Raw genomic sequence first — 22,775 nt, 5'->3', positions numbered from 1 at the left:
TGACTTTTCCTCCAGAAATCTGTCCAATCCCCTTTTAAAGGCATCCAGGCTAGATGCCATCACCACATCCTGTGGCAAGGAGTTTCACAGACTAAATCATGTTGGGTCAAGAAATATTTTTTTGTTGTAACTCTTCTGACACTCAATTTTAATGGATGTCCCCTAGTTCTGGAGAGATAAAAGAACATCCTTCTATCCACTCTATCCACCCCCTGCATAATTGTGTATGTTTCAATCATGTCCTCCCCCCAGGCACCTTTTTTCTAGACTGAAGAGACCCAAACGCTGTAGTCTTTCCTCATAAGGGAGGTACCCCAGCCCACTAATCTTTTTGGTTGCTCTCTTCTGCACTTTTTCCATTTCCATTATATCCTTTTTGAAATATAGCAACCAGAACTGTACGCAATACTCCAGGTGTGGCCTTACCATTGATTTGTACGATGACATTATAATACTGGCCATTTTATTCTCAATCCCGTTTTTAATGATCCCAAGCATGGAATTAGCCTTCCTCACTGCCACTGCACATTGGGTTGTTGCTTTCATCAAGCTGTCCACCAGTACCCCAAGATCTCTCTCCTGAGTTGTCTCATTAGCCTATATAGGAAGTTTTGGTTTTTTTGCCCCAACGTTCATTACTTTACACTTACTTATATTGTAACACCTCTGCCATTTTGTGGTCCTTTCTCCTAGTTTGGAGAGAACTTTCTGGAGCTCTTCACAATCCATCCTCCCCTAACCAACTGGAAAAGTTTAGTGTCATCCACAAACTTGACCACCTCGCAGCTTAACCCTGTCTCCAAGTCATTTATGAACAGATTGAAAAGCACCAGTCCCAGGACAGATCCTTGAGACACACTGCTTTTCACCTCTCTCCATCATGAAAATTGCCCATTGACATCTACTCTCTGTTTTCTGGTCTTCAACCAGTTCCTAATCCGATTCCTAAACTCCCTGACAGTGGAGTTTTCTGAGCAGCCTTTGATGAGGGATCATGCATGCTTATAGCAGGATGTGCAGTGAGGCAGCCTAAATGCTGGAATAGACTAATCAAGCATTAAGAAGAAGCTGGGAGGAGTCTGAGGTGGGGATGAGGGTGGCCCGAGGCTGGGAAGGGGGTGATATTGATGGTAGCAGCATTATCCTATCCCAATTCCTGGGCCCAGTCTGCCTTCCCGGGTGCACTTGGACTTGAGTCAGCTATATAGTTGGCTGAAGTCCAAGTAGACCTAGTGTGGCATTTAAGGCTTACCCAGGGCAAGGGAACAAATATTCCTTTACCCAGAGGAGACCTTTGGAACTGCCATTATGCAGGATGCAGTGCGTCGTCCAGTGGCGTGGCTCCATCAGCAGGAGGAGATTCAATAGGATTGGGCTGTCAGTGTGAACAGCATTTCTGTAGTTTATGCTGACCTGAATGGAGGGAAAGCTTAGAGACAAACATGCAGCCCAACTCTGTCCAACTCTTATACTGGCAGATCTCATGATCCATTCAACATGATGCCAGAAGTTCTGGTATCAAAGCAACTCCATTGTTCTTTTCCCCCTTCCCAGCCCCAGACAAAGAGCTGGCATTGCTTTGAGGCTACACATTGAAGACCTTGCAGCTTATGGGGAGGTAAGTAAAAAAATGTCTTTACTTACCTCTCCTGTGTTGCCTTGACCTCTGATGGTTCACTGCATGCTCCGGGCTGACCCTGGATGGGAGTGCATCTATAAAGGCAGTTCGCCTTCCACCCTGGCACTCACCTCTAACAAAATGGTCAGTCAGGTAGTTCACAGGTGTCCTCTTTTTATTCATGTGAGTGGGGACACTAGCTGAGAAATGTGGAAAAGAAATTCCTAAATCTGCAATAAAAGCAACAAAGATGAGGGAGAGTCAGCATGGCTTCTGTAAGGGTAAGTCTTGCCTCACAAACCTTATAGAATTCTTTGAAAAGGTCAACAGGCATGTGGATGCGGGAGAACCCGTGGACATTATGTATCTGGACTTTCAGAAGGCGTTTGACACGGTCCCTCACCAAAGACTACTGAAAAAACTCCACAGTCAGGGAATTAGAGGACAGGTCCTCTCGTGGATTGAGAACTGGTTGGAGGCCAGGAAGCAGAGAGTGGGTGTCAATGGGCAATTTTCACAATGGAGAGAGGTGAAAAGCGGTGTGCCCCAAGGATCTGTCCTGGGATCGGTGCTTTTCAACCTCTTCATAAATGACCTGGAGACAGGGTTGAGCAGTGAAGTGGCTAAGTTTGCAGATGACACCAAACTTTTCCAAGTGGTGAAGACCAGAAGTGATTGTGAGGAGCTCCAGAAGGATCTCTCCAGACTGGCAGAATGGGCAGCAAAATGGCAGATGCGCTTCAATGTCAGTAAGTGTAAAGTCATGCACATTGGGGCAAAAAATCAAAACTTTAGATATAGGCTGATGGGTTCCAAGCTGTCTGTGACAGATCAGGAGAGAGATCTTGGGGTGGACAGGTCGATGAAAGTGTCGACCCAATGTGCGGCGGCAGTGAAGAAGGCCAATTCTATGCTTGGGATCATTAGGAAGGGTATTGAGAACAAAACGGCTAGTATTATAATGCCGTTGTACAAATCGATGGTAAGGCCACACCTGGAGTATTGTGTCCAGTTCTGGTCGCCACATCTCAAAAAAGGCATAGTGGAAATGGAAAAGGTGCAAAAGAGAGCGACTAAGTTGATTACGGGGCTGGGGCACCTTCCTTATGAGGAAAGGCTGCGGTGTTTGGGCCTCTTCAGCCTAGAAAAGAGACGCCTGAGGGGGGACATGATTGAGACATACAAAATTATGCAGGGGATGGACAGAGTGGATAGGGAGATGCTCTTTACACTCTCACATAATACCAGAACCAGGAGACATCCACTCAAATTGAGTGTTGGGCGGGTTAGGACAGACAAAAGAAAATATTTCTTTACTCAGCGTGTGGTCGGTCTGTGGAACTCCTTGCCACAGGATGTGGTGCTGGCGTCTAGCCTAGATGCCTTTAAAAGGGGATTGGACAAGTTTCTGGAGGAAAAATCCATTATGGGGTACAAGCCATGATGTGTATGCGCAACCTCCTGATTTTAGAAATGAGTTATGTCAGAATGCCAGATGCAAGGGAGGGCACCAGGATGCAGGTCTCTTGTTATCTGGTGTGCTCCCTGGGGCATTTGGTGGGCCACTGTGAGATACAGGAAGCTGGACTAGATGGGCCTATGGCCTGATCCAGTGGGGCTGTTCTTATGTTCTTATGTTCTTATGATGAGGCAGTTTGTAACTGGAATCTATTGAGTTGTACTAAATCTGATCTCAAGAACTGATTGGATAGTTTATGTTAATATGCATTCATTTCATGACTGGTTAGTTCCTGTAAATAAGAGTAACACCGAGTTTTGGATAGATGACAAGCTTCACTCATTGCATAAGAAAAGCAAGCCATATTCTTTGAATTCCCAGGTAATAGAAAGGGGTGGGATTGAGAATACTTAGGCAACAACATTGGCTGCATAAATTTACACTTCGCACAATAGACAGAGCTGGAATGACACCATTATGGAAGTGTTGGAAGCGGGGAATTGTGTGGTTTTTATTTCACGTGCACATCACCCTTATACTTTCATCTCAGATGGGAAAGCATGTTAGGGCGTAGTTGCTCACCGACAATTTTGCTCCAGTCCCTGCCATGGAGACTTCCTGATTGGCCCTGCAGGGCTCGGGGGGCAGGACCATTGGGCTGTGCATTGCCCAGCCAGCCCAGAGCGGTCCCTGCAGCATCCCCCTCCCGCCCTCCCTTTCATCAGTCCAAGTCTAGCTGGTTGCTTGTTGGGGGCTGGGTAGGAATTTCTGGCTGACATGCAAATTGGCCTGGTGTGCTGGTTTTTTCGCCTACTCTGGACTGAGGTATGGTGATGCGGTTGTATGGTAGGTTTGGTCACTTTAGCAAGAGACGTGCTTACACTAGAACAGGGGTGTCCAAAGTTTTTGGCTGGAGAGCCACATCATCTCTCTGACACTGTGTTGGGGGCCGGGGGGCAAAAAGAATTAATTTACATTTAAAATTTGAATAAATTTGTATATAAGTTTACATAAATGAATATATTAAAGATGAACTTATATGAATGAATGAAGGTCTTGCAGTAGCTCAAGGCCTATAAAAGGCCTTGCACAAAGCAAGGCTGGCCTTTCCTTTGCTGCCTTTGCTGCATCACAGACATGAAACAACAAGAAGTGGAGGGAGCCCTCATCCCACAGCTCACGCGAGAGGTCAAACAGTCGCCCTCACGCTGAGAGCAGTTGCCTCGGGCCAGTGCAGGCTCCAACAAATCTCCAGGGCCAGAGGCTCATTGGAGACTGGGGGCTTCCTGAGGGCTGCATTGGGAAGCTTCAAGGTTCGCATGTGGCCCCAGGGCCGGGGTTTGGGCACCTCTGCCCTGGACCGAGATACGGTGATGCGGTTGTATGGTAGGTTTGGTCACTTTAGCAAGAGATGTGCGGGGTTGGGCAGGTAGGCTTAGGCTATGGTGTACAATCTGAGGTATGCAAGGGCCAGGGGTGAGCCAGAACCGCTCCCATGATGCTTGACCAGCTTGAAGGAGGCTGACTGGCGAGTCCCTGGTCTGGAATAGGCAATGCCCATGCAGGGATTAGTTGTGGGTTGTGCCATCCAGCTGCCTCGACCCTCAGGGGTTGGTGAGGATAAGTTTGGTAGCTAGGCTGTCTTTCCCCAAATTAGATCCCCGCACATCAAGTTGGGTTAGTCAGTGCCCTGCTGTTTATTGAATTAATTAATTAATAAATAAAGTGGCCCAGTTTCATTCCAAGGCTGTTTCTGTGTGTTTATTGGCGTTGCAGGGTAATAGTCATAGAAACAAACCACGTCAAATAGGCTAACTGGGCAAAAAGGTTCAGTTGTGTCCTCTTATATTTGGCAGAGGGAGAACAACTGTTGCTCTTCATCCCCACATGGCATTTTTTCCAGTGACTGTTGCTGGTATCTCTTCTGTATTTTATTTGTTTTTAGATTGTGGCCCCTTTGGGAACAAGGAACCATGTATTGATTTATTTAACTATGTAAACAACTACTCCCCTTGAAAAACAGTATATAAGTATTCTCCACCATATCTTTGCCTGGATTTTAAGCCTGCCCTGTGCCCCAAGGTAATTGAAGCAGCCTTTAGATTTCATTCCTGAGGGGGTGATGAAGATGAACAGTGGTGCCTGGAGGCTTTCAAAAACCAGACAAAGCAGGAAGAGCAGACTTTCCACAGCCCAGATGCTGAAATTTCAGGAAGTACCTTGGGGAACCTCACGTGACCATCCTCGTCTTAATGATCACCTGTGAGCTACATTTGCATTTGGCATCTAGTGGATTTTTCGTGCCTTTGGGTGTTCTGTCTTCCCTGTATAACTGCAATGCTGTAAGTATCTGTTGTTTCGTATTGCCTATAGAATACAGGCATGGAAGTATTTTTTTAATCTTCTCTTTGCATGCTGCATGGTCAGACACTGAGCGAATATATCCAGGGAATCTTAGCTTTGTGCGCATATTTGAAATGATCCATGAGGGTTTTACACACCACATGAAGAGACCCTTCCTTCCAACCACCTCCAAATATCTAAGTGTCCCCATGAATTGTTTGCTGTTTCTAGCCTATACCATTATAATTCCGTGCCAAAGCACCCTTCCTTTTCTCTTCCCTTCTCCCTTTGCAATCTCTCCCCCATATCTAGTCCCATTTGCATTCTTCAATGTATAGACCTGCCACATAAAGCAGAATGTTTATACATTTCACTATGTCTGTGATGTTCAACCAGTTTGCCAGCATATTGGTGTGCTGCAAATAGCCTGAAGATGTGCTGCGAGAGTTTGCGGGAATTTCATTGATTAGTAGGGTCTTTGGGGTATGTGAGTCTCCAGCTGAGAGCATGGTGTGCCCTGTCAATTTTAAAAACACAGATGGTGTGCCTTGACAGTTTTAGTGCCTTGTCAGCAGGCTGTGAGATGAAAAAGGTTGGAAACCACTTTACTATGTGAATCACCAGTATTAGCAGCTACATTTGTGATAACAGGAATTGCTTCTCCATATTTGTTTCTTTTCATCTTTGACTTCAGGTTCCTGGCACAATGGTCCTGAATGACAAAGGAAATACAACGGAATCAGTTGTAAAGGAGTTTGTTTTGCTTGGCTTTTCTAGTCTCCAAGAGGTGCAACTGCCACTGTTCTGCCTCTTCCTGGTCATGTATGCGCTGTCATCTATCGGCAATGCTCTTGTCATCCTCATGATCCACTTTGACTCCCGTCTCCACAGAGAGAGAGAGAGAGAGAGAGAGAGATTTGGGGGAGGGGACTTCATGAAGTGTTATTTCAAAAGTGATATATCATCATAAATCCTGGATTTTCCAGTTAAATAATTTTTGGAAAGCCTTAGAAGAACCATATGGATTGAAAATAGGAAAAGCTGTTTTGATGAGATGTTGATGAAAAAATTTGGATTAAAACACAGGATAGTCTGACAACAGTTTTATATTCCTCACTGCAAGTTAATGTACATATTTACTTCTTGCTTGTGCTTTTACTCTGCAAGTCTCATTTCTTCCTAAACTAGCAAGTGCAGGGACCCTGAGCAAGATTCTGGTGTGGGGCTTTCAAAATTGACCATGGATACAATCGCAATCCAGATTCCCCTCCCTGCACAGACATGGCTGTGATTTGTCCTGGGAGAGGCTCCTGTTTCCAGAACTCAGTGGTGGTACTCCCACCATCTTCACACTTTCAGGGCATTCATTTTTATTTTTGGTGTGACTTGCAGGGAAGATGGGGAATTGTAAAGAAAAGAAAGTAGCAGATACTGGAAATGGTTGCTGTTGCTGAAACTCCTGCGTAGGCTGCTTAGGGTTGGGCTTGTGGGTCTGGAAAGTAGAAGCCATTCTCGTCAGGATGGCAACATCCCCCTTTGATCTGAGGCTCTTCTTCACTTTTTGATTAGGGGAGAGACCCTTGTGGCTGCAAAAGAAGTACCCTATGAAATAAATTGTCTGAATTTCTTTTGGATCTTGATAGAAATCCGCTTCTGCACCCTTAGAGGAGCTGTTTTTGTGTTGTGCTCATTTTGGTAGTACTTGTCTTGGTGAAACACACCATAGGTCACACACTTACATTGCTGATAATAGTCTCTTGCTTTCAAAAGGGGTTAGTGAAACTGTGAAATGTCATTAGTGGTGTTTTGATGTTGTTCCTTGGGAAGTTCCTACTATTTCTCAATCCCATTACTTTTTGTCTACTCATGGTAAATGGGATGCCCACCAGACAGTTGTGAAGTTGAGGGAGATGATGGGTAGGCATCTCCCCAGCTCACTGAGGAGATCAAAAACTGAAACTAGAATAAGAACATAAGAACAGCCCCACTGGATCAGGCCATAGGCCCATCAAGTCCAGCTTCCTGTATCTCACAGAGGCCCACCAAATGCCCCAGGGAGCACACCAGATAACAAGAGACCTGCATCCTGGTGCCCTCCCTTGCATTGGCATTCTGACATAGCCCATTTCTAAAATCAGGAGGTTGCACATAAACATCATGGCTTGTACCCCATAACGGATTTTTCCTCCAGAAACTTGTCCAATCCCCTTTTAAAGGCATCCAGGCCAGATGCCATCACCACATCCTGAGGCAAGGAGTTCCACAGACTGACCACATGCTGAGTAAAGAAATATTTTCTTTTGTCTGTCCTAAACCTCCCAACACTCAATTTTAGTGGATGTCCCCTGGTTCTGGTGTTATGTGAGAGTGTAAAGAGCATCTCCCTATCCACTCTGTCCATCCCCAGTATAATTTTGTATGTCTCAATCATGGTCCCCCCTCAGGCGTCTCTTTTCTAGGCTGAAGAGGCCCAAAAGCCATAGCCTTTCCTCATAAGGAAGGTGTCCCAGCCCTGTAATCATCTTAGTTGCTTTCTTTTGCACCTTTTCCATTTCCACTATGTCTTTTTTGAGATGCGGCGACCAGAACTGGACACAATACTCCAGGTGTGGCCTTATCATTGATTTGTACAATGACATTATAATATTAGCCGCTTTGTTCTCAACACCTTTTCTAATAATCCCAAGCATAGAATTGTACAGCAACTGTTACCCTGCACATGCCTGATCTTGTCTGATCTTGGAAGCTAAGCAGGGTCAGGCCTGGTTAGTACTTGGATGGGAGACCGCCTGGGAATACCGGGTGCTGTAGGCTGATACCATAGTCTTTCGAGACTGAAGGCTGCCAACCACCAGAATTGGCCTTCTTTACTGCCACCGCACACTGGGTCGATACTTTCATCGACCTTTACACCACCACCCCAAGATCTCTCTCCTGATCTGTCACAGACAGCTCAGAACCCATCAGCCGATATGTGAAGTTTTGATTTTTTGCCTCAATGTGCATGATCTTACACTTACGTACATTGAAACGCATCTGCCATTTTGCTGTCCATTCTGCCAGTCTGGAGAGATCCTTCTGGAGCTCCTCACAATCACTTCTGGTCTTCACCACTCGGAAAAGTTTGGTATCTGCAAACTTTGCCATCTCACTGCTCAACCCTGTCTCCAGGTCATTTATGAAGAGGTTGAAAAGCACCAGTCTCAGGACAGATCCTTGGGGCACACTGCTTTTCACCTCTCTCCATTGTGAAAATTGCCCATTGACACCCACTCTCTGCTTCCTGGCCTCCAACCAGTTCTCAATCCATGAGAGGACCTGTCCTCTAATTCCCTGACTGTGGAGTTTTTTCAGTAGCCTTTGGTGAGGGACCGTGTCAAACGCCTTCTGAAAGTCCAGATATATAATGTCCACGGGTTCTCCCACATCCACATGCCTGTGGACCTTTTCAAAGAATTCTATAAGGTTTGTGAGGCAAGACTTACCCTTACAGAAGCCATGCTGACTCTCCCTCAGCAAGGCCTGTTCATCTATGTGTTTTGAGATCCTATCTTTGATGAGGCATTCCACCATCTTACCCGGTATGGATGTTAGGCTGACTGGCCTATAGTTTCCCGGGTCCCCCCTCTTTCCCTTTTTAAAAATAGGCGTGACATTTGCTATCCTCCAATCTTCTGGCACCGTGGAAATTTTGAGGGACAAGTTGCATACCTTAGTCAAGAGATCTGCAACTTCATTCTTCAATTCCTTAATAACTCTTGGGTGGGTGCCATCAGGGCCCGGTGACTTATTGATCTTTAATTTATCAATGAGGTCTGAAACATCTTCTCTTTTAACCTCTATCTGACTTAACTCCTCGGTCAGGAGGGGCCACTCGGGCAGCGGTATCTGCACGAGGTCTTCTGCCGTGAAGACAGATGCAAAAAACTCATTTAATTTCTCTGCCATCTCTAAGTCTCCTTTTATCTCCCCTTTCTCTCCCTCACCATCCAGAGGGCCAACTGCTTCTCTGGTGGGTTTCCTGCTTCTAACATATTTGAAGATGCTTTTATTATTCCCCTTAATGTTGCTGGCCATGAGTACCTCATAGTCTTGCTTGGCCTCCCATATCACCTTCTTACATTTCTTTTGCCACAATTTATGTTCCTTTTTATTCTCCTCATTAGGGCAAAACGTCTATTTACGGAAGGAAGCTTCCTTGCCCTTTACAGCCTCTCTAACTTGGCTCATTAGCCATGCAGGCACCCTCCTGGATTTAGTGGAGCCCTTCTTTCTTTGTCGTATACACCTCTGCTGGGCCTCTAATACTGTTGTTTTAAGCAGCCTCCATGCACTCTGGAGAGATTGGACTCTTTTTACCTTTCCTTTCAACCTCCTTCTAACCAGCCTCCTCATTTGAGGGAAGTCCGCCCATCAGAAGTCAAGGGTTTTTGTGAGAGATTTGCCTGGTATTCTTCCCCCGACGTGCATGTCGAAACAGATCGCAGCATGATCACTGTTCCCCAATGGCTCCGTAACATTGACATCTCTAGCCAGGTCCTGAGTACTGCACAATATTAAATCCAGAGTCACCTGTAATCTGGTGGGCTCCGTGACTAGCTGCTGTAAGGCACAGTCATTTAGCATGTCAAGGAATCTGGTCTCCTTTTCGTGACCAGAACACAAATTGACCCAGTCAATATGAGGATAATTGAAGTCCCCCATGATTACAACCCTGTCCCTCCTTGTCACCTCCCTGTTCTGTTTCCTCATTTCAAGGTCCCCTTCCGATTTCTGGTCTGGAGGACGATAGTACAACCCCAATATTCCATCGCTCCTCAGGCCTGGTAATTTAACCTACAGAGATTCTACGGTGGAGTCGGACCCACCTTCAATCTCTACTTTGCTGGATTCTTTCCCTTCCTTAACATAAACGGCCACCCCACCTCCAACATGCCCCTCCCTGTCTCTCCTGTAGAATTTATAAACCGGGATTGCGGTATCCCACTGATTCTCCACATTGCACCAGGTTTCCGTTATGCCCACTATGTCAATGTTTTCCCTTGTCACCAGACATTCCAATTCTCTCATCTTTGATCGGGGACTTCGGGCATTTGCATAAAAGCATTTGTACATGGAATGTCCCAGGATGGGTTGCTTATTTGCTCCTTTATCTCCGCATCCTCTCACTGTGCCAAACCGTCTGTCACATCCCATCACACTACCATTTCCAATTTCTTCTCCTACTCTGTCTTTGTCTTGTTGTTCTCTAACCTCCCCGTCCTTGTCCCATAGGGATGAGGAGTCCCAATCCGGATGCCCCGTGGCTCCTGTTGGCCTTCCCCCAGGGATCAGTCTAAAAGCTGCTCTGCCACCTTTTTAATGTTATGCACTAGCAGTCTGGTTCCATTCTGGTTCAAGTGAAGCCTGTCTCTTTTGTACAGGCCCTGCTTGTCCCAAAAGGTTCTGCAGTGCCTAACGAATCTAAACCCCTCCTCCCTACACCACCGTCTCATCCACGCATTGAGACCCCTGATCTCCGCCTGCCTAGCTGGCCCTGCATGTAGAACAGGTAGCACTTCAGAGAACACTATCTTTGAGGTCCTGGCTTTCAGCTTCCTGCCTAAAAGCCTAAATTTGGCCTCCAGGACTTCCCTGCTACACTTGCCCACGTCGTTGGTGCTGACATGCACCACAACCGCTACCTCCTCCCCAGCACTGTCTACCGGCCTGTCTAGACTAGAGAAGCAGATGTGACATGTCTAATCAAGACAACCCATAGAGAAAATGGCAAGAGTATAGTTAGATGATATAATTGAGATAAGGAAAATAAGGAAATAACCTAAATATTTGGGTTAAAAGTGGCCCTTATGTCATTTCTCCCCTCCCCTTATTGTAGGCCAAATGATCCAAGTAGTCCTCAATGGCGCAAAGCAACAATAACAATCAAACCAAGATTTATTATGGCACCATAAAATATAGCATATATTTTGGAATGCAATGTTTGCAACTTGAGTATGCTTGGTCAGGTTTATAAAATATTATTCCTTGCTGGCACACACACTCTCATGCACACACATGCTAAAATATGTTTGTGGTGTCTTCTTGGTCCTTAATAGAAATCCTGACTCCTAACTGCAACACAGTGGCATACCTAGGGTGACTGAGGAGCAAATGTCCCAGGGCACCACCTGGGGCAGTGTCATGACCCCCCCACTTCCCCCCCTTTAAAAAAAAATGTCAAGGCCTTCTGGAGGACCTAAAAATTACTTCTGGAGGGGGGTGGGGCAGGATGGGGGCAGCATTTTGAGGTCTTGGCCCCAGGCATCACAGGGCCAAGGCCACAGAAATTCATATGGGCTTACATAGATTGAGATATATTGCATGAGGAATGGGGGGAGGGGTCACATGAAACCATGCCCTCTCCCCCTACCTCCCCCATTTCCTTTTTTTGCTTTAAAAAAAGATGGAGTGCCATTAAAATTACTTCTTTATTCATTTGCTTTACTTCTTAAATTTACTTCTTTGTTAGTTTGGGGAGGAATATTCACCCGTTAGGAAGGAAGGAAGGAAGGAAGGAAGGAAGGAAGGAAGGAAGGAAGGAGCCATGAACTATTTGAAACTGGGGGTGTCACTTGTGTATGCACTCTGTATGTGTGCAGGTCCCAAAATATATGTCTGAGAAACTAGACATCAGCATGAGCTGATCTCTGGTTGGTGCCAGGGTGCTAAAGCCCAATGAGAGGACAGTTGCTTCTGTCTCCCTCAGGGTCGGTCGACTAAAATGAGGAGGAGCTCCGTAGTCAGGATCTGCTGCAAGATGTAAGTGAAATGAATGATAAAGTCAAGAAAGGGTGCAATCCTAAAAGCACTCTAGGCTGACACAAGTCCCTTGCGCCTGCCCAGGAGGGTTGCAAATGTGCCATGAAGCACAAGAAGGGGGCAGTAGGGAGGCATTACGGGTGGGTGGAGGGTGGGTGGAGAGTGGTCCTGAGGCAGGCAAGCAGGCAGCGGGAGGCGGGGCTGGGTCTCAGCTGTTATGCTGGATCCAATCCCATCCCTGGAGCAGTGCGGAACAGCTTGAAGCCTTTCTGTTCTCCTCTGGCTTGTGCCACCTTTAAAGTGGTGCAATTCTGAGGAGACCCATTGGGGCGATGGTGGCTTACCCAGGGGTAAGGGGAAGAGTTTCTTCTTATCTCCAGCTGAGCCACTTCTGGCCCCAATCTTGCTTTGGATACAGCGCAGGCATCCTAGTCTGCCTGTTGCAGCACAATTGCTGAAAGTGACCCAATTGATACCAGCAATATTGTCTCGTATAATATGTGGTGGGTGCTAGACCAATATAGATTTCTAGTTGGATTATAGTTAAATTAAGAATCAATTTAATGTTAATTTTCGAAAGAGTTCAGCAATTTATTTGTAAATGAAATGGACAGTAGACTACAGATAATATGACACCTTTGGGAACAAGGTGGTGCCAGATGATCAGATACCTGGGCTATCAGGAGTCCTATTCCACACTGAAGTGCCATTGCTCTAGCTCAGGCAGCTGTAGCTCAAAGCAATCATCCCTCACACTTCCCACAGCCCACCCATGCCCAGCCTCTGTGGGCACCTCATCTGAGCTGGTGAACTATTGGTATGTATCTAGCATTCATGCAGCTCCATTACACATGACAGTGGTGTGGCTTTAACACAGTACAATGGGGCCTATGACAGTGGATCATCAGATCTGCTGTCATAGGTTCTTCATATATTATTTAATGCTTTCTCCTAATCAGCTGCTCCTTGCTGTTCAGTTCTGGTCTCAAAATAATTATGTAGCATTTGGGGAAAAAGATAAAACCCAATAACCCTGCACTGGAGGCCAAGATGGAGAAGATCTCCACGATCACAACAGATTTGCCCTTGGTGCTTAGGTAAGAGGGAACAAAAGACAACCAAACACTGCAGAAGACCAGCATGCTGAAAGTGATGAATTTGGCTTCATTGAAACTGTCTGGCAGCTTCCTGGCTAGGAAAGCTACTGTGAAGCTGATAGTAGCCAGAAATCCCAGGTAGCCCAGAACACAATAGAACATGGTGAGTGACCCTTCATTGCATTCCACTATGATTTCTTCAGCCAGAGAATGCTTGTCCAAATCTGGGAATGGGGGAGCGGTAGCTAGCCACACAGCACACAGACCGGCTTGAATCATGGAGCAGGTAAGAACTATGGGGCTGGTCAGTCGTCCCCCCACCCACTTCCTCATCCTGCTTCCTGGCTTGGTGGCCATGAAAGCCAGAACCACAGTGATGGTTTTGGCCAAGACACAAGAAACAGCCACTGAGAAGATGATGCCAAAAGATGTTTGGTGAAAATAGCAGGTCATTGTCTGTGGACGACCAACAAATAGTAAGGAGCAGAGGAAACAAAGCATTAAGGAGAGAAGGAGAAAGTAGGTGAGGTCCCGATTGTTGGCTTTGACAATCGGAGTATTCTTGTTCTTGATGAAGATAATCAGCACCAAAGATGTAACCAGAGAAAAAGAGAGAGCCAAGGAAACCAATATTATTCCCAACATTTCTGAGAAGGAGAGGAAGTTGATTCTCTTGGGCAGGCATTGATCTTTGTTCTTGTTGGGGAATTGATCTTCTGAGCATTTGACACAATCGTCCATGTCTGAAAAATATAACAGATTGTATGCTGATTTCAATGTTCTTGCGTCTACCACCCTGTATTCCATGAAATTATAATACCCATCTCCAATTCTCGATGTTCTCTACAGAAACTACCAATCTTGGAAATATTTAAATACTCAAACCACTGTATTTTATAAAAGAAATACTAAAGATAAGTCAAAACAATTGAAATCTTCAACACTGAAACAGTGTTGTAGTCACCGATTAATCTATCAATGGCCATCTTTTAATCTTTCTAATGATAGCCTCTCTCAACCAAACAAGTTCTCAGTCAGAGTAAGAGAAGAGGCACCTGCTTAAAATGAGGAGCTCAGTTCTCCCTTCATAGCAATGGGAAAATCTGATTGGCCATTTCAATAGAACTGGATAGTCTCTCTTTGACCCCACTGCTCTGTCCTGAGATCTCCTCATTAGCCAGAATGAAACAGTTTGATGGGAGGCTGCAGTTGTCTCCTGTCGCCAGTGGCTCATTGTATCAAATGCTGCCTCCATAGGAGGACAAGTCACCTTATGACATGTCACGCACTCCCCCCCTTGTAAAATACCTCAATAGGACTTATGTCTCCTACCTTTCTGGTGTGAAATCTTCCCATCCGCACATGGAACACAATCGTAGCAACAAAATGGCTGACCTTCCTTGGTTTTTTTGCAGAAGTCTGGATGGCAGTTGTCATTGCACTTAGCAAGGGGCATCACCTAATTGAGAAGAGAGGAGAAATTATGTCCTTCGTACCCCAACAACAAAGTTCTTTGGAGAGTAAATACTAAATTTCCTTCTCATGGAAAAGACAGTAGGGTGATTCATGTAAATTATGGAGAGTTTAGAACATGGATGGTTTTAGACTGTCAACACTGGCAAGGGGTTACTCTGTCTTCTCATGGACCACTATGCTGTTATGCCGTTCAGAAATGAAAACAATACAGGAATATGGTGGTGGAGAGGTAAAAGTTTACCCTTCCACCTTAGTTATGGTGACAAAATAACTTGAGCATGTTCTGAGCGATAACACAGGCCAAGATATATTTTGCTGTCTTAAGTTATACATATTCCTAGGTATATTTGGAGTGCTGATTCAAAAAAGGGCATCAGTTTTACCCTGTCATGTTTAGTTTTGGAGATATGGCATAGCCTCACTAGTGAATGCTTCAAGCAGCTTACTCATGAGGAAATCTTAGCCATGGCACCCAAAATCCATATAAAACCACAGTAAATTTTGGGAAAAAATGTTTTTCTGACCCTCAAACTCACAGGCCTATGTAATGGTTCTCCATCAACAGGACAAGACCTCCAAATGAGAGTTTGGGCCCAATCCTATCGATATCATAGTTGAATCCTACCTGGTTGAACATGTTGTGCCATTTGATGGCCTCAGCATTAATGTTGAACTCCTTGCCTTCTAGAGCCTGTGGGTCCATCCATCCTAATTTCACTTTTGAGAAGCTTTGGTTGGGGAAAGTAATCCAGTTGATGATATCAAACCCAGCAGCCAATTCACCCTTCTCATTAAAGTAGACCGTGTCCCCAGCAGTATTGTTAAATATGATGCTTTTCAGGAAAGTGTGAAGCTAGATTGGAAGATGAAAGCACAATAGAAAGGAGATGGGGAGTTCAGCATGAATTAATCCTCAATTCTAATATTTACACTGCTGTTTTATCTGTTTTTCTATCCCAAGAGAAAAAAAAAACACAAATTCTGTCCCAAGAGGGGGAAAAAAACAGCCAGAGGCAGACCTCCCCACACCCAGGGCAAAGGTTTGTGATGGCGCACCTCCTGCGGGCTGTTGCCACCCCCCCCACACACACACAAAAAGCTCCCCCCCCACTCACCTGAGGCTCATGGAGTCTTGCGCGACCTCTGCCCATGTCAGGGAACCTCAGAGAGGCTTCCTTGAGGCTATAAACTGTGCTTCCGGGAAACCAGAAGCACAGTTTCCGCTCCCATCGGGAGCCTCAGAGAGGCTTCTGCAGGGTCCTAGCGGCTTGTGCCCCATTGGACCAAATGGCAGGTCCACAACTGAAAGCATAGTATGCAAGAGTTCATACAATAGATGCCTGTCGAAAAGTTAATACTCCTAGAAGATCTCCATTCCTTAAGCAAGCCCATGGGGCTTTTCAAACAGCAGTGTGAGTTCTTTGACCAGTGATGGTTCAAAGACTGCACCACAGCTGGGGTAGTCTGAACTGTTGCCACAGGGCAGCAGCAGTTCCAAACTCATGTTGCCGTGGACCCTGACCTCCAATGCTCACAGCAAGTTGGCAGTGGGGGGTGTGGCATGTGTGGGAATGGGGAAGGAAGGGAGAGTTCAGGGCAGAGAGGGGGAAGGCAGGGATGGATCTTGGAAGGGATCCTGGAACCTGGTGGTAGCAACTTGCACCAGGATCCTATTCTCTTTCTCATGCCCAATCCCCACTTTCTTACCAAGTATTAACACCAGCTATGCAGCTGGCATATGTAGACCCCTACGTCATCAGGAGGCATATGGAGAGTTCCTCTCCCAGGCCTTCTGAACACCCTCTCACCACAGAATAAAGCAAACACCTCCTTGGCACAACTATGTACCATAAAACAGCAGAGGATAGAACTGGGCTGTTATTTACATATCATACTTTGTCATGCCACTTAAATCACTGGTCTTTCATTTTCTCATTTATGTCTCAGCCAATAGAAACCAACACAACCTAGAATTAAAACCAACTTGCTCCAATTGTATTAGCTACCAATTGAACTCAATTTAAGGTTCTCAGGTTGAGCATTATCATTGACACAGGTCCAAATTGACCACTGTGGCTGCTGGAGCTTACCCAGAGGCAAGGAGAAAAATATTTCCTTACCTTGTGGAGACTTCCAGCAACCAAAACTCCCCCGCATTATGTAGCATTGCTGCACAGCAGTTTAGTTAGGATTGGCCTGCCCATTAAGACTGAGCTGTGAATCAGCAGCAACTGTTACCCTGCACATGCCTGATCTCATCTGATCTCGGAAGCTAAGTAGGGTCAGGTTTGGTTAGTACTTGGATGGGAGACCGCCTGGGAATACCAGGTGCTGTAGGTTTATACCATAGTCCTTCAAGACTGAAGGTTGCCAATCATTTTAATCCCCTCATCAAATGCTAACATTCAATAGATGAGAAGATGACTGTTCTTGATGTGAAATAGTACCTGCCAAGGTTGCACATTCAGATGATCTGGTCTTCCTCTCTCAGCTCTTCCACTGAGTTTTAGCTTGGATGGGTGCATCTTGTGAACAGCATGAACTATGGCATAGATGGCATTGTAGATGCTGTAACTTTGGCCCATTATGCTTGCCTCAAAAAGAGTGGTGGGAAGGTTCTCTAGTCTCTCTTGCCCTGTACATAGATCAGTGGTGTCTTCATGTTCCTCCAAATCAGAAAATAAACAGTTGAATGCCTGTTCCCAGAAGACCTTGAGAAAGCCATCTCCTTTTGGAGACTGAGGGTGTAAACTCTGGAGGAACTGTGCAAAACCCAGAACCTCATTGGAGTGAACAGCAAATGACAGGGCACCATCAAATATTTGTATATCATTATTCCTGTACACCGAATCTGTTGCAAGAAACCACTGAGCAGTCATGATCCACACTTTACCAGTCAAAACCTTGGTATCTTCAAATAAGGAATGCAGATATATCAAATTCATCAGAAATATTATGGTCTGATGACTTGCATTTACAATATTTACTTTGACATTGGAGCTCATGATTGAAATAGCCTGTGCACGGAGTGAGTCAATTGAACTCGATGTGTCTATACCTTGGGATGTAGAGGGTGTTTTTTCACTGAAGGCTGAACAGATGCCATTCTGGGCAAGCATGGAAGTCAACGTCTGCAAGAAATTTTCCCCGTTATCGTCATCTGCTGTTATGAGGCCAACCCAGGTCCATAGGAAATGGAGAAGTAAATGCACAATCCCCCTGTATTGATGTTCTTCGTTGGGGACCATCCGGTAGAAGGAAGGGAATTGAGTTTTAACATCCATCACTGGAGCTAATATACAATATGCAATCTAAACAAACAAAATAATATAATAATAAAAACACATCACATTAATGATGAATGAGACCATTCTCTTCCAAATATCTGCTGCTGTGAAATTCATGAGGTTTAAGGAAAATAAAAGAACTGGAGAAAAGGTTCACAATGCTTTTTGCACATACGTAGAAAACCTTTTTGTAGAATTGCACCACTTATAACAAAATCTTACACTTTTTTTTGATCCAGTCAGATATTTTATTCAATCAAATCAGAGTGATTATGCTTCACATACACACAAAGTGGAGGAAATGCAAAAACATTTTTTTTTTATTTGAACATATCTTTCACTTTAGTGTTTGCATATTTCTCCTTTATGCTTACTCTCCTTACCAGAAAAAACAGAATTGACAAAAAAAAAGAAAAGAAAGGGAGGCAGGAGGATATTCTGAAAGGATAAGCATTAGTTCAAGTGGGAAAGCTTCATAGTCCACACCATCATACTACCTGTGGGTACTTGTAGATTGCTAAGACAGTAGCCATGTGGCGGGAGATCTCAGAATCAAGTCCTCCAATGACAGCTACCATATTCTTCTGCTTGTCACATTTGAAGTTGGGGACTGTGTGTTTCCGGGTGGAAAGAAGATTCAGGGTGTTCTGATAAGTCATTCTTTCATCGAGGTAACTGTTATAAATTTGGAAACCCAGGCTGACATTGGGCAAGATCTCAGGGTTGTCATTGATCTCCTTGACAGCATATACCAAAGACAGGACATGTTGGTAGATTTTTGGCTTTCCGCTAAAAGAAGACTTGAACAATGTGTAAGACAAATACTGAATTCTGCATGGAGGAGTTGATTGAGAGCACGACATAGTGTTCTGAAGGTGTTCCTATCTTCACACTTATAGAAAATGGTAAACACAGAATGACATACATAATTTATGGCTGTGCCATGTTTACTCTCAGTTTTTTTTAGACAGATCTACATAGTAAGGAACATGGAGTTTGAGTGTCCAGGTGATCAGGAAATTCATGGACACAAGTCAGTCCAAACTATTGGCCCAATACTATTCCTCTTTGAGACCAGTGTACTGTGTGGTTCACCAGCACAATGAGAGCTTTGCTGGCATGTCGGACACACTATCAGCGTGTGCCATGCTGCTGTTGGTGCAGCAGTCAAAAGCAGTGCAGGAGCACAGACTGGGTTATTCGGGCAGAGGAGAAGATCAGGGTGGGTATCAGATTGGGCTGTGGTGGGTGTTGGGGCAAATTGGGGAGGGATGGGGTGGGTGGTAGAGCTGATGGCCGCCGTATCATGAATCCCCATCCCAGAGCTGACGCAGATTTGAGGAGTTCTATGGGATTCCTTGCAGCTTATTTTAAGATAAGGTGGGTATTTCACCTCATCTCTTTATCAACTGGCCTGGCCCACAAAAGTCCCATAGGATGCAGTAGCCAGTCTTCAGGCAGACGTGCATGCTCTGTGTCAGCTGGACTGGCTTGTAAGTGTAAGTCACTCCAAGTAATTTTCATAAGAGCCCATTCATGTCCAACTTTCCAGTGCTGATGCAGCTGTGCCAACAGGGCTGTGCTTCATTCTCAGGGGAGGCAAACATGGAGGCCTCCTCAAGGTAAGGCAACATTTGTATCACCAGTTTGTGTTCCTTTTCTGGCCTAGTGAATGTCAAGTAGGAAAGAAAACAGTTTCCTTACATAAATTCATTCACAGTCATCGTGTTTGGGTTTTGGGTGAAAGAGAGCTCATCGAATATGCAGCCAAACAGAGTCACAATCGCTCCAATGGATAAGTCTCCTGCCTTATAATACTCATGAGGCATTTGGAAGGGATCGATCCTGGCACACAGAGCGCTCTTGCCTTCAGTTTGAGGCAGCCACAGAAAGAGCAACAGGAGTGGGAACATTCCTGCAATCCTATAGCTAATTTGGATTGAGATGACACAAACTCTCTCTCATTCAGCATCAGTTGTTCCTTCAATCTCTGAATTATCTGGATGAAGGGAAAAGGACTTGGTTCAGACTGTTGCCTGGAGTCTGTTGGTTCAGACTCCTGCCTGGAGTCCCTCAACTCGTATCTGAATGTTGCACGGACACCTTATATCATTCGACATGTTCTGCTATTCATCCTGACTGTTGCCTCAAACACTCCAAGTGGGATTTGGCAAAGTGAAGGATGAACTCGAGGAACTGGAGTTAATTGCATGGTTCTAAATCATGTCCCCGGAGTATTGTGATGCTCGAGGCACTGCTTGAAGTGGAATGGGGATGAAAACATGTTTGTTCGGTCTCAACATGGTCCAGCAGCAGCGATATCTCTGGCACAAGCCAGAACTGACTTCTGATCCATGAAGTTGAATGAGGCACAAGAAAGGGGAGAGGATTTGTCAGGTTCCGGTGCTGGTGCTGATGAACCTGTCCCCTTGCCAGACCCAATCTGCCTTCTTCCCCATTCCATCTCCTCCCGTTTCTGCCCCCTCCCCACCTTACTGCATCCTCTGCACTGTCTTGACTGTGGCAGTGGTTGTCCCTGGTCTGTTGTTGCAGCTTCAGGCAGTGGCCAGGCCACATCTGAGTCACTTTTGTTTATGCCATTAAAACACCTATTCCAGTCACATAAAGACCCTTTAGGATTGGCCAAAAGTTATCAACAGCATATTGAGGGTTAAGCCTAAAGCAGGAGATAGGTCTTTCAGGAAGTCAACCTTATGTTATGAACATTTATCATAAAGCATCAGAACAGGGAACAAAAGCAGGACTCCCTCTGAGCTTGAGAACGGCTACAGCAGTCTAAAGATGAGTCTTTAGCCTCCCCCATGCCCCCACCTACTTCTCCGCTGACTGGCAGTCTGCATGACCACTGAGCAGCAGAACTCCGGTGTCCAATGCTGGCCAGCAATGGGTTAGCACCAGTGCTCCACTAGTGCTGGGGCCAGCAAACTTGCTTTATGGCATGTTTGCAACAGTGCTCGCCGGCGGTGAACTGTATTGGATTGTGCCTGGCATTGTTAATCATTGTATTAGAAAGTCATCAATAAACTAGTGGAGGAAGAAAACCCTATACTGGGAGACATGGATGTGTTTTTGGATACAATTTCAAAACTTTGCTTCAAGGTCAGAATCCCAATGTGAAAAGGTTAGAGTAGGAGTCAACTGAAGTATGAACGATGCAATATTATGTACATTGATTAATAATAAATCATTTTTTTCCTTAGATAAAAAAGAACTCTAACAACCCAATCATATAAACACTACACTATAGCTTGCAGCCATATCAAGGGAGTGTGCACTGCATGCTATGGTGGATGGCATGACCAGAAGGCCAATGAGAAGCAAGTAAAAACCTACCGAAAGAGGAGAGAGTAGGTGAGGTCCCGATTGTTGGCTTTGATGATGGGAGTGTTCTGATTTTTAATGAAAATTCCCAGCACCAAAGCTGTGAGCAGAGATAAAGAGAGAGCTAAGGATGACAAAATCATTCCCAAAGTTTCTGAGTAGGAAAGAAAATTGATCCTCTTGGGAAGGCACTGGTCTTTGTTCGTGTTTGGAAAGCAATCTTCTGAGCATGAGAAACAATCATCCATGTCTGAAAAATAAAATAGATGATCAAAAAAAAAGATCTAAAACAATTGAAATCTTCAACACTGAAACGGTGCTGCAAGCATTCATTAACCCATTTGTGGGGGGAAAAAGGAGGCGGTGACACAGTTGCCATGATCTCACACCACTACCAGGAAGGAAAGGGTTTTTTTTAACTTACCTGGGTGTCGCTATGGCTTTCCTGAGGGTCTGGCGGACACGTGACCCACTCACCAGGCCTTCCCACACGTGCAAACTACTGTAAAATGCTGTATAAGCTACTTCTGTATACTGTATAAGCTCCTTCTGCTTATATAAGATTCCCCCAATAACTTTATCCTTAATACTCGTATTTCTTCATGGATTATCTTGTATTCAGTGGTGTTTCCTGGGGAAACTACTAACTATGTTGTTCGGAAACTACTTTTCTCTGGTATATACTTCTAATAATTCACAGAACGGCCATACTGAGTCACTGACGTACTTGTGAAAGTGAAGGATTCCTACAGAGTACATCTCGAGTAAATTTTTCCATTGCATTTTCCCATCTCTCTTTTACCCAACTCTCTGTCAAGAGCAAGTGGATACTGATAGTAGCATCCCTTTGACCGCACTGCACCGTGCTGCGAACTCCCTGGAAACATATCCAGGTTGATGGAGTCTCCTGTTGCCATTGGCACATTGCATCAAATCTGCCCCCATAAGAGGACAACAACTCAATCCTAAATCGCCTGGTGCCCACAACTCAAAAGGTGCCAAAGTGGTGACCACCATATCCACTGTGCATCAGGCTGGCGCCGGGAGTCTCCTTGGGTAAGGAAACATTTTCCTTTTTCGCTGGGTAACACAGGCATGGCAACAATGGATCTCCTTGAATCTACACCTGCTTTTGTGCCAGACTGCCCATATTGGGCTGTCCAGGCTGGGACAGAGGTTAGGATTCAGTGCAGGTCCTGCTGTTATCTCTACCTCCTGGGACTGCTCCTCCCCTCCCCCACCCTCCATACACCCTTCTCCGCCCACTCCTTGCTTTCCCCCACCCTGAAAACACTACAGCTGACTGGTGCTGCAGAAGCGTCATCTATCCACGCAGCACTGAGGCTCAGCGC

General features: G+C 45.3%; 1 protein-coding gene and 2 pseudogenes across 1 annotated transcript; 2 read left to right on the top strand and 1 right to left on the bottom strand.

The window, feature by feature from the left end:
- Positions 1–8,114: 8,114 nt before the first annotated feature.
- Positions 8,115–8,234, top strand: LOC136655109 (5S ribosomal RNA; annotated as a pseudogene).
- A 4,925-nt stretch (positions 8,235–13,159) lies between these two features.
- Positions 13,160–22,340, bottom strand: LOC136653166 (vomeronasal type-2 receptor 26-like). Its single transcript, XM_066630077.1, has 8 exons — positions 22,226–22,340; positions 21,436–21,523; positions 20,037–20,165; positions 18,579–18,870; positions 17,242–18,105; positions 15,420–15,647; positions 14,651–14,777; positions 13,160–14,061 (listed from the first exon to the last, which is right to left on the bottom strand). Exons 1-8 carry the CDS (start codon positions 22,338–22,340, stop codon positions 13,160–13,162), a joined length of 2,745 nt encoding a protein of 914 aa, XP_066486174.1.
- On the top strand, positions 17,015–17,134 carry LOC136654833 (5S ribosomal RNA; annotated as a pseudogene).
- Positions 22,341–22,775: the final 435 nt, after the last annotated feature.

Source organism: Tiliqua scincoides, chromosome 5, assembly GCF_035046505.1.
Source record: "Tiliqua scincoides isolate rTilSci1 chromosome 5, rTilSci1.hap2, whole genome shotgun sequence".
NCBI classification, from domain to species: domain Eukaryota; kingdom Metazoa; phylum Chordata; class Lepidosauria; order Squamata; family Scincidae; genus Tiliqua; species Tiliqua scincoides.
This window is presented reverse-complemented; position numbering and strand designations above follow the sequence as displayed.

What these genes read in the sequence shown, in the direction of transcription:
- LOC136653166 (XM_066630077.1), bottom strand. Translation starts at nt 22,340, where the DNA reads ATGGCAACAGGAGACTCCATCAACCTGGATATGTTTCCAGGGAGTTCG. An exon ending in GGCACAACATGTTCAACCAG is followed by an intron (nt 14,778 to 15,419) that starts GTAGGATTCAAC and finishes CTTCTCAATTAG; the next exon opens with GTGATGCCCCTTGCTAAGTG. An exon ending in GAAGATTTCACACCAGAAAG is followed by an intron (nt 14,062 to 14,650) that starts GTAGGAGACATA and finishes TATATTTTTCAG; the next exon opens with ACATGGACGATTGTGTCAAA.